General features: G+C 38.0%; 1 protein-coding gene across 1 annotated transcript; it reads left to right on the plus strand.

Annotated features, from left to right (window-relative positions):
• Positions 1 to 384: 384 nt before the first annotated feature.
• LOC107821096 (E3 ubiquitin-protein ligase RMA1H1) lies at positions 385 to 4,445 on the plus strand. The gene is made up of 2 exons (XM_016647497.2): positions 385 to 540; positions 3,415 to 4,445. Exon 2 carries the CDS (start codon positions 3,420 to 3,422, stop codon positions 4,170 to 4,172), a length of 753 nt encoding a protein of 250 aa, XP_016502983.1. The 5' UTR covers positions 385 to 540; positions 3,415 to 3,419; the 3' UTR covers positions 4,173 to 4,445.
• Positions 4,446 to 12,679: the final 8,234 nt, after the last annotated feature.

A 12,679-nucleotide genomic window follows, 5' to 3' on the forward strand; every position in this document is an offset into this window, starting at 1 on the left:
TGAAATATGAACATATTTTGGGGGAAACAAATCAAAAAAGTTTCCCAAAACTGGTTTAGGGCAGTTCTTGAGTGAAATTTTTTCTTCCACTCACAAAACTTCAATTTTTCTTTAAATAAAATGCATGTCCAAACATGACTTAAACTTTCAAAAAATATTTTTCAATACAACTTCAAAAACTCTTTTTTCAAGTTTCAATCAAATCTATGTCCACACGCTAGCTAAGTGTATGCAAATTGACATGAATAAAAATGTACATAACTTGTTTTCCCTCAATAATATGAAATTAATTAAATTTTAAATTAAAATATTTTGTCACTATTTTCTTTGGGTCATTTTTGGCCTTATAAATCACTTTCCATCTAATTCGGCATTTTTGGGTCTCATTGCCTATCACACTTTTCATTCATATTATCTTCCATTCACTCATTTCCGCTGAGAAAAAAAAAAATCACTCATTTCCTAGTTCCTACCAACACTACCCTTTCTCCTCTGTAGCGGCTCCCTTTCATTTTTTGAGGGCATTTTCATCTGTCGGTGGTATATACCCTTTTCCTTCTTCTTTCTCATTTTTGATTTCATTTGGTTTCTTACTGCCTATTTGATCTCGTTCAATGCATCTTTTTTTAATGCTTGAGTTTGATTATAGTTCTTTTTAAAAAAAAAATTCAACGAGAAGAGTTTTGGCATTCTTAATTGATTAATACTATGTTGCTTTTCTGTTTTATTCAAGATTTTCCCCTTCCCGAAATAGAAAGTGTGGAATTGCAGTTTGATCATTCGATTTCAGGGTAAACCTTAAATTGGAGCTATGATTTTACATTTCTGTGGTTAGAAAATATATCAGTAGTTTTTTAATCCTAACATTAAAAAGGATGAAAAATGAGGAAATAACTCGAAGAAATAATGTTAAAATGTCTGCAGAATACTGAAAACCTGATATTTGGGTGTTTGACATCTTCTTGTATGGGAATAAAAAGGAAAAGTTTATTACTCTTCATTTGTTGCCACTAACCCCTTTTGGCTAATTAATAGATTAATCTGACTCTCTCATTAGAAGGGGAACCTTGGAGCAACGGTTAAGTTGTCTTTTGTGTGACCTGTAGGTCATGGGTTCGAGCCGTGGAATCAGCCACGTATGCTTGTATTAGGATAGGCTGCCTACATTACACCCCTTGGGGTGCGGCCCTTTTCCGGACCCTACGTGAACCTTGGAGCAACGGTTAAGTTGTCTTCTGTGTGACCTGTAGGTCATGGGTTCGAGTCGTGGAATCAGTAAGCCTATCCAAAAATTAATAACTAATCATGAAATCTTACAAACAAACAAAATATTGTAATAGTAATACATGTGTAGAGATAATTAAAAGTTTTAAACCGGAAAAGAGAAAAAATAGGCTTCTGAACGTGAAATCAATAGGTAATTTGTCCTGGTGACTTCAATATCTTAAATAAATTATTGATATTGACTTCAATATACATATCAACAACTTTATGCATTGGAACTAATAAAAAAATTATAACTAAAGTTTTAGTTAAGTGCAAAATCTTAAAATTTTAAGAAAAATAATTTAATATAATTTTGTCCAATATAAGTACTATTAAAAGTTGCTAAAAATGGTATGCTTGTATTAGGATAGGCTGCCTACATTACACCCCTTGGGGTGCGGCCCTTTTCCGGACCCTACGTGAACCTTGGAGCAACGGTTAAGTTGTCTTCTGTGTGACCTGTAGGTCATGGGTTCGAGTCGTGGAATCAGTAAGCCTATCCAAAAATTAATAACTAATCATGAAATCTTACAACCCCTTGGGGTGCGGCCCTTTTCCGGACCCTGCGTGAACGCCTTGGAGCCACTATTAAGTTGTCTTCTGTGTGACCTGTAGGTCATGGGTTCGAGCCGGGGAATCAGCCATGTATGCTTGTATTAGGATAGGCTGCTTACATTACACCCCCTTGGGATGCGGCCCTTTCCGGACCCTGCGTGAACGCGTGATGCTTTGTGCATCGGGCTGCCCTTTTAATCTGACTCTCATTAGAATCCTGTGCGATATTTTGGTTTCGGAGCTTTTGTAATGAGGCATTTAGAATAGAGCACTTTGACAACTACTACTATGCCTTAATGCCAAGCTAGTTATGGCCGAAAGTGGATCATAAATCAGTCTGTTGAGTACACATAGAAAAAGTCCATTGGATTTGAAGTTTGGTTTCAAAAATGACATGAACACCAGTAAGTTCTCCCAAGTTATTAACAAGAAACTGGAACAGTAACACGGCGATATCTTGAACCCTATTTTCAAATGTAAACCGGAAAATCTATATGATCAGTCTGTAAATCTATCCTAAAAGCATCATTATAGGTCGAGAATATATGTTTGTGTTAAGAAATATTTACTATAGGTTGAGCATGATCTTGCCTTCTTATTCTAGGGCTACTGCATCCCTGGATTAGTGGATAAGCAATTAAACTTGTGTATGAGCTTCCAGCATTCTTGCACAAAGCATTTCTCCATAACAATATTTTTCTCCTATTAGTAGCAACACAAATGATACATGCTCAATGTTTTACTGAAGATTTTGGCCTGTAATAGTGTTTTTAGAATAGATTTACACACTGCATATTCAGATATTTCTTCTGATCTAGACAAGTTGAGTTCGACAGACTGGACATTTAGGATTTTCTTCTAATCCTGGTGTATACTCTTCTGTATTTAGTGAACAGAAATGAAAACAGAATTGGTACTTGGCTGTTGAGCTTAAAGGGGGAGGGGGAGGGGGAGGGGGAGGGAATACTTTGTTTTTATGTTATCTGGCATGGCGTTATGTTTCCATCTGATACCTTCCATTTTTATGTGAGACTAAAAAGAAAATTGAAAATGACTAGGAAACGTGATATTTTCTCACAGAAGTGCATTTTTCAAATCCTTTTATCCAAATGGAGTGTTTGGGGTGGTTTAGCTAATAATCTAGGTTTATCTATTTAAATTTTGGGAAGCAATAAGCCAATAACAAGCTTTTCCCCCCTCTTTATACAACTTGAACTAGTAAGTAAATCTTTCATTGATTGGTTCAGAAAGGACAGACTCAAGCCAAAAGAAATGAAACTTCGTAGGGCTTTGTTTAGTGCTCGAATGGAGGGTCTTTAAATGGGACTAGGGCTTTGTATCCAATCCATGCCGCTTGCTTTCATACTCTCACTCCTATTTAAAGCTCAAAAAGGAAGAAAATAGGAGAAAACAATGACATGCTTTCCTGGTTAGCTTTTTAATTTTGCACAGAATTAATGATCAATTCACCAAATCGGACATTAGTTACTGCCATTTGTACATATCATGTAGTTTGCTGATAAACATAGATGTTTCAGTCCGTTGTGCACTTTTTGAGGCGATTAATTGATTTTGAAATTTTTTCGTTAACAGATTTCATGCCTATTACCCGTGTTGAATCCGATGAAGATGTTTCCTTTAAGAAGAGAAACTCAGTTACCTCTGAAAATATGGCGTCCTGTTTTGATTGCAACATCTGCCTTGACTCAGCACATGATCCTGTAGTCACCCTCTGCGGTCACCTCTACTGCTGGCCTTGCATTTACAAGTGGATCCAGATTGAGAGCTCTACACCAGGATCCGAAGAAAAACCTAAATGTCCAGTCTGCAAAGCTCATGTCTCAAATTCCTCACTGGTGCCTCTCTATGGTCGTGGGACATCATCACTGGAGTCTGAATCGAAGAAGTCTCAAGTTAACATGGACATACCTCATAGGCCTCAAGCGATTGGGACAATCACACCGCATAATTCACTGTCTCCAACTTCTCACGTAAATCAGCAATTTCATCAATCTTCTGTCAATCCTCCACAACCGTCATTTCAACATTACCGGCCATACTTGCCCCAAGCCTTTGGTAGCTATGCAGCTATGGCTCCGTCTAGCTTTGGGGGCACTGCAATGACCAGTTTGTTCAGCCCAGTGGCTGGTGTGTTTGGAGAAATATTTTCTGCGAGAATGTTTGGAAGCTCAGGCGCAAGATTAATTGCTTATCCTCATCCTAGCCCTTACCTCATCCCGGGAAGTGGTAGCCCTAGAGTGAGAAGGCAAGAAATGCAGGTGGACAAATTTCTTAACAGATTGTCCCTCTTTCTTTTCTGCTGCTTTATCTTGTGTCTCCTCCTGTTTTGAGGGTCATATAATGTTTCTCTTCATCATACATTTGTACAAAATATGTGACTGCTTACAACAGTCTGGGAGTAGTTCATAGTAGAAAAACATAGACTACTTAAGAGATTTAACAGAAATAGCTTTACACCATGCAAACATTGCTTCATTCCCTTCTCTTTATGCCTCTTTGGCAAAAGGATATTGTTCTTCAGAAGGTAGTAAGACAATTAAACATGCTCTGTGTTTGTTCTATCATAGATCTTCTGTTAATGTATTAGTTGCCATTGCAGATGATAATCATTTTGGTTGTCTTGGCCTGACATTTGTTCTATCATAGTACTTCGGGTTTTTACTATATGTGTACGAAATTTTAAACTTATTTACCTGGTTTTAGTTGGGTTTCCTATTTACAAAAAGTAACTAAAGTTTTTAACAAAATATATACAAATCCGGTCAAAAGCTACAATTTGTGTACAACTTGAATTTTTTGTTGTACGGAATCTGGTCAAAAGTTATAATTTACATACATCTTACATATAACTTGTATCAAATTGTGTTCTTTGTATATATCTTGTATGTCGTTTATATAACATACAAAATATATACAATTTATTAATATCTTCTTTTTCGAGTTTTAATATAAAATTTCAACCAAAACAAACTCGAATCTTTAGCAAATATATAAACTTCAAAAGATACTCCCAGTCATTTGCAACAACACTCAATCCAAACAAACAACATTTTTGCAAAAATCCTTTTCGAATTCAAAGATTCAAAACTTTTTAATGGCTATCAATGGAGTTTACAAATCATGTTCTTGTATCCATCTTGCACTAACAACAGAATCACTAATTTGTCACGTTCCCAAATCCATTAAAGGTCGTGATGACACCTAACACCACTGTCAGGCAAGCCAACAATAAAAGTTTCACTTAATTATTCCTTTTAGTATTTTAAAATCGAAATTTTCCTTCAATTAAATAATCAGAAATAAAATTTACAGAGTAAATGATAATATTTTCCCAATTACAATACTGAATAACTCATAAGTAGCCCCCAAAATCCGGTGTCACAAGTGCATGAGTATCATCTAGGAAGTAAAATAAAATACAACATCTGTCCGAAATACAAATTAGATAGGAAAAATACAAATAACCCTGGAGGAGACTCTGCTGGTTGCGAACCGTAGCATGAAATGCAGTTCGCGGCAAGTCCCCGCATCATCCGTGCCTCCGTGCCCGAAGGACCACCAGACATAAAAGTACATGCACAAAAATGTGCAGCAAGTGTAGTATGAGTACGTAAATCCACGTGTACCCAGTAAGTGTCTAGCCTAACCCTGGAGGAGTAGTGACGAGGGGTCGACATCAACACTCACTAGTGGTCCAATAATATCAGGTACATTAAGGAGGTGAACAAATATGAGGCAGAGTAAATAAATAAAATAAACAAGTATAAATACGTGTTAAAATTCTCCTCTTTACAATAGGCTCAAGCTCTCACTTAGAAAATTTTCTCCTCAACCGGAGCATATATATAGATATATAGTGGACCTCACCAAAATGGGTCGTTATACTTCAAATCAGGAAGAACTCACAGATACACTGGCTTCTTTTCAAATGTTACGCACGATTTCGTGAGGATATTTTATAGAAATTCTAAGGCGTACGACCCGATCCAACATAAATATTAAACTGTGCACTGCCGAGGGTCGAACGGCACGAACCATAGATGCATCTATTAAACCGATGAAGGTCGAACGGCGCGAACCATAGATACATCAAATAAACTGCCGAGGCGAACAACCCGATCCCATTAGAATAAGAAGTACATAATCCTGCCGAGGCGAACGGCCCGATCCCATTAGAATAAGGAGCTTTGACGGGTCCTTGACCCTACTCACGAATAAACGTGTGAGTTGTAATTTCTTAAACAAAAACCTTTCAATGAAACATATATATCACGAAAACATGTCGTAAGAGGAGTATAATTATTCAGTGACTAATTATGAACTCGTGAAGTTTCTACAATAGCAAGTCTAGTCTCAAGTAGTAATGTAAAACAGAGGAATTTAATAGGCGAGAGGGTGCTCAAATAGTACAGCTATAGCATGATGTGAACCTAAGCCTACCCGGACAATAACATAAATGTAGCTACGTACGGACTCTCGTCACCTCGCACGTACGTAGCCCCACGACAAGTAGCACACATCAATATACAACACCTAGGGGTAATTTTCCCCTCACAGAGTTAGACATGAGACTTACCTCGCTCTAGAGTTCCATAGCCGGCTCCCAAACCTTTCCAACAACTCAAACCGATGCCCAACGCTCCCAAACTAAACAATAAATGAGTAAATCCATAAATATATACTCTAATACTCATTATAATCCATTTTACAATAATTTTCAACTCTGCTCGAAAAGTCGATAAAAATTACCCTTGGGCCCACGTGCCCGAATTCCGAAAATTTTCGAAGATAAACTTTACCCATAACATCACGAACTCAAATATATAATTTATTCTCAATTCCATGTCCAATTTCGTGGTCAAAATCTAAAAATATAAATTTTTAGGTTTTCTACCAAACCCCCCCACAATTTCTAGTAATTTTCATGTTTAAATACTCATACAAACCATGTATTTAACTTATAATAAGTGGGAATCACTTACCTTGTGTTGCTTGATGAAAATCTCCCTTTGAAACTCTCCAAAATCACCCCAACCAAGTGAAAAATGGAAGAAAATGGGCCAAGTCCACGTTCTTAAAGAACCCTTCTGCCCAGCGACTTCTCGCACCTGTGGTCACTTGACCGCTTTTGCGATTCCGCAGGTGCGGCAAATATTCCGCTTCTGCGGAGATGCCCCCAGCTGCCCGCTTCGGCTTCTGCGCCTTTCCTTCCGCATCTGCGCCTTCGCGGGTGCGGATATTCCCCCGCACCTGCGCTCCTGCCCAGCATCGCTTCTGCGACCCTCCTGGCCGCTTTTGCGGCTCCGTACCTGCGGCCAAAACCTCACAAGTGCGGTTACACCAGATGACAGCAGCCCCAACATTCCTCCAAGCCCAAACTAAATCCGTTTGCCATCCGTAATCCACTCGAGGCCCGTGGGACCTCAATCAATTACACCAACACGTACCGAAACACATTACGAATCTAGTTGAGCCCTCAAATCACATCAAACATCACCGAAATCACGAATCGCAACCCAATTCAAGTTTAATGAACTTTACAACTTCGAACTTCCACATTTGATGCCAAAATCTATCAAATCACGTCTGATTGACCTCAAATTTTTGCACACAAGTCACATTCGACATTACGGACCTACTCCAACTTCCCCAATCAGAACCCGACCCCGATATCAAAAAGTCCACTCCCGGTCAAACTTCTCAAAACCTTCAATTTTTTAACTTTCGCCAAATAACCCCGAAATGACCTACGGACCTCCAAATCCACATTCGGGCGCGCTCCCAATACCAGAACCACCATACAGAGTTATTCCTAGACTCGGAATCCCAAACGGACATCAATAGCATTGAAATGCACTTCATCCCAAATTTATGAAAATTTTCCAAAATGCCAACCTTCCACAATAGGCGCCGAAACGCTCTCGGGTCATCCGAAACCCGATCCGGACATACACCCAACTCCAAAATCATCATACGAACCTGTTGGAACCTTTCAATCCCGATTTCGAGGTCGTTTACTCAAAAATCAAATCTTAGTCAATTCTTCCAACTTAAAGCTTCCGAAATTAGAATTTTCTTCCCAAACTAACTCCGAACTTCCCGAAATTCAATTCCGATCATACGTGCAAGTCATAATACCTGAAGTGAAACTACTCAAGGCCTAAAACCGCGGAACGACGCGCTAGAGCTCAAAACGACCGATCGGGTCGTTACAGAATTCAAGTAATTAAAATGCTATAATCTTATTACTAGTAAAACAAAGCTTGTAGATAAGATTGGAAAAGTCTAGAGTTATAATTTCTCCAATCATCGGAATCCTCCCCGTTGCGTCTCCTATAAATTTCTCTAAGTATTCTTTACCGATCGTGAGCACTTCAAGTGTCATAATTCTTTTTCGAGCAATTATCACAATTTACTAGATGTATTCTCCCGAACTACGCTAGTTGACGCTAATTTACGGCTCATTAAGATCGCACCAAAGTTTTGTTATTCCTAAACACACCTTTTTACCCTCCGTATTGATTTCTCACGTACGCTAGGAGTGATGTTGTTCAACAACTACCTAAATATGTATTATTTTTCAAGCAATACATACTAAAAACGCACAATTAATCGAGGAGCATTCAATCAACAATAATAATCACGTAGTTAAACAAGTAGAAAAAAGGCAATGGAAAACTTATATTAAACGCAACGGAAAATCACCATTCGAAAAATTCCATCAAACCCTAGATAAAAGAGTTTAGCTACTTATAATTTTACTAACAATCATAATAATATTTGAAAGCATTAAACTGCATATTAAGGGAGAACGGAGAGAAAACTCTTGTGATTCATTGCTTTCAATAATATCTAACCCTCTAAAAACTAACTTTAAGAGGTATTTATAAGATAGGACTAAATTATCCACGTCCAAAACTGAGGAGGAAACAAAAGTGGCTCGGATAGACAACGTCAGCATGGGGGCATCATCAAAGGCGCCAAAATTACAGTGCAAGGCGCCATTAGAGGCGCCAAAACTACTCTGCCTTGCATCATTAGGGGCTCCAAAGTTAGCGCGTTGGACAGTGCCTTGCACCATCTAAGGCTGTGAGTTTTTATGGCATTGCACCGTTTAAGGCTGTGAATTTTTATGTCCTTGCACCATATGAGCCTTGTGATGCCTTATTTTTGTGCTCTATTTTGTAGCATCTAGGTATCTTTTCATACAATTTTTCACCACTTTATATACATGTGTTCCTACACATAAAATACCTAAACTCAAATGTCGCACGCATTAGCATCAATACAACAAACAAGTAAGGTGAATAACGTCAAAAGATATGAAATTATAGCCCGACATCAACATCCCACACTTAAATATTGATCGCCCTTGAGTCAACCAACTAAACACTTCCTCTTCAAGTACCTAAGAAGCCACACATTCAAAATACACTACACCCATGAATATGGTTGATAGCAATAATTAAGCTCTAGCATATGCAGTTAATACACACTTCCCGTACTTATGACAAATGTCAAAATATCCAACACATGAATAACACGCACATTACAATCCTATCTCGAAAACTAACCCAATGTCACAATGCACTAAAGGCTTGAATACTTAATCTAACAGAGAACTCTAATAACGTTACTAATCCATTATGAAATCATGTGCCCTCACAATAAAATCAAGAGAGTAAGCAGTCCACACATCCAAATCAAATGATCGAATATATTTTAAGGACTCACATATATGAAGGAAATCACTCACAAGAAGTCACATGCACGCAAAAGGTACTATAGGCTTGCCCATTATGTAAACCTCTACTAATGTAGGTCTGCTCGATTCAAAATCAATCAGGACTTTATTATGGTGGTAATTTAGGCTAACTGATGGGTATGATATATTTAGGAAATAGTAGCTAAATCTCCCAAGCACTTTAACACAACACGTAGTCAACTTTAAGCGCAAAATTTCTTCAATCCACTTTAATTATCACAAGAAAGCTCATCCCAAAATATGTTCCCTTTTTTTTCCAGCACTATTATAACTCACACTCACTAGCATAAACAAGAGCCATTGTTTTTTTTCCCGTTTTTTTCTCTCTTTTTTCCTTATTTATTTATTTATTTATTTATTTTTCTTGTGTTTTTTCCTTGCCGCTAGTGGTGTTTTATTAAGATACAAGTGCACCTTTCTTCTTTCTATTGATTCCACTCAACAGCTATCCCAAGTTTTCTCATTACTTTTTTCTAGCGCTCTCTTTACAATTCAAGTGCATTACGAGGTATAAGGATCAAAAGGATTCAATTAAGAATAAAAGGGTATATACTTATAATGCGGGTGCCAAAATAAAGGCTTATAGGCTCAAAAAGTTAAACTTTGGATGATTTTATTTGTTATAAGCAACAAAATTCAAAAGGATCAAAGAAAGCCTAACATCACTTTTCAAACCGAGCAACACCTAGGATTTCACTTCAATTCACATTCTAGGTAAGTTCTAGACTCAAATGCAATAGCATGGACTAGATTAAGAACTCACTTCACACATGGCACATGACTCACTAAGGAAGGTCTCATTCCGACTCTCAATCAAATAAGTATTCATAAAGCCAAGAGATATATTAAGGATTTAGCACAAAGTGACACAAGTCAAGCAAACGAGACATAAGAGTCATACCATATGCTATTCATTTTTTTTTAGGGAATCATCATATATTTAAAACCAAGGTAAGGTGGAACACCTGCCAAAACCTAAGTATGCAACCATCAAACAAATCAAAAGATGCGAATCACATCATTCTTTCTCCTTTATTTCCTAAGTACTACTCTACTCTAAAAATAACTACTTTACTACCCGGTTCAAGTGATATCCCATGGAAAAGAATCGAGACACAAAAACAAATACGAGGGATTATTACTACCTATGAAAAATAAAGACTTGTTTCTGTATTTTTCTATTTTCTAAAATTTTTATTTTTTGTATTTTTGTTTAGACTTTATCCCTGAAGAAAGCTGTCTAGGAGATCCACCGTCAGGAAAAGTCCATTCCTTTTCTAATTTTTTTTTATTTCAAGCTCTTACTAAAAATACTACACCGCTAAATACTATACTAATGGTTATACTACTCTATATAAGTACCCTAAAATAATAAAACAAGAAGCTAACTGTAAAAGAACACAAGAAGCTAGAAATAAAAATATAAGAAGCTAAAATTGTTATTAATATAATACTACTATACACAAAGAGAGTCTCCCATCCCACACTTTAAAATATACAGTGTCCTAAATGCATAATTAAAATAGTAAGGGTGAACAAGAAACTCCATGGTCAGTCCTCAAGACTATGTCCTTCATCGAAGAAGGCTCTATCAGCACCCTCCCAATCATCTGCATCATTGCCCAGATCTTCACCAGTGGCATCAAACTCTGGATCCACCCGCTCTTCATCGCCATGCACAGAATGCTCCAGTGTTGACATCCTCATCCGACGACACCCCTAGCCCTCAGCTATACTAACCAACCGCTGAGCATGTGTGGTGAGAGGGAATCGCTCAATCAACTGAGTACTCTCCTCTGGAGTAGCATGTCTACCCCCAATCCGCAACTGCAAGTTCATAATCCCATACAAATGAACCATAATGCTATCATCGCGAGCCTGATGCTAGGCTATATTCAATGTAGTACCATCCTCCTCATCGGGCCCATGGATACAAGCAATATCAGTAGCTTGAAGTACAACTGGAATAATCATATAATACCTGGGCTCCTCATCCACTTTCTCCTGACACAAATATTGTGTAAGCACATTCCCAAAGAATGTCCTGGTAACCATGCCTTTTCTAGTTTGCGCCATATGATGAAGCATCAATTTTTCCATATTTACGTGTCATAAAAAATACACAAGACCTGCTCTATCTTGGACAATATTAGTATCATGATCACAGAAGTAGTCTCGTGTTCACCAGGCACAACCACACTTTAGCAATTTTGTAAACTTTATTTAAGGAAAAGATGTACGGGTGTTGTATCGCTTGTCCCTAGTCCACGCAGTATTCAAATTAACACCACACAATGTGTGCTTAATATCCGTGTAAGAAGGTCACACAACAAAGTCACATAATGGCCCCGTTGGAATATTAGGGACATCCAAAAATATACATAACACACTCGCTGAAGTATCAATAAGCCTCCCACAAATTGGCACTAATTGCTCCTCATCCTGGAGGTCCCAGCTTGCATAAAATTCCCGAATTAAGCTAAAGTTTGCATCTCCTGGATTTTTAAAGACAAAACTCAATCCCAGATCAAGTATTGTCTTCTAAATTTGAGTGTAGCGGAACTTCAACTTGTGCTCATCGACTGCCAAATTAGGGTGATATATGTTTGGACGACACTTCCTGTATCATGTCCTCCCAGATGGGGGCACGCTCTTGATACCATATTCTCGAGTTGCCTTCTCCTGCAGTTGCTCCTTGGTAGAAGCAGAAGCCACTTACTTTCTGTTGCCACTGTGACTACCAGACGTAGCCTCAACTCTGTTCCTTTTCTTTGGCGGTGGGCCTGACGGGGTAGCATTTGCCTTTGGCGGTGTTTTGGCCTTAGCACTAGGCTTTGGATGAACCATATTGTACGTACCTATCAACCATACCAATTGTCAATTCAAGGCCAGGAGATATCACAAAAATAAGGTCGGAGTGACCTAACACTTAAAGCTCCACTATATGCTAATTAACTGAATCATAGGCTACTCAGACTTCGCCATTATCAGGTAAGTGCATTAGCATCTAAATTTCGACATTACACTTAGCACGTATGCATTGCAAGAACACATCATCAATCCATCTCGACT

This window comes from Nicotiana tabacum, chromosome 21 (assembly GCF_000715075.1).
Source record: "Nicotiana tabacum cultivar K326 chromosome 21, ASM71507v2, whole genome shotgun sequence".
In the NCBI taxonomy this organism is placed as follows: domain Eukaryota; kingdom Viridiplantae; phylum Streptophyta; class Magnoliopsida; order Solanales; family Solanaceae; genus Nicotiana; species Nicotiana tabacum.

Bases quoted from the DNA above. Each gene is read 5' to 3' on its own strand.
- LOC107821096 (XM_016647497.2), top strand. From the start codon at position 3,420: ATGCCTATTACCCGTGTTGAATCCGATGAAGATGTTTCCTTTAAGAAG.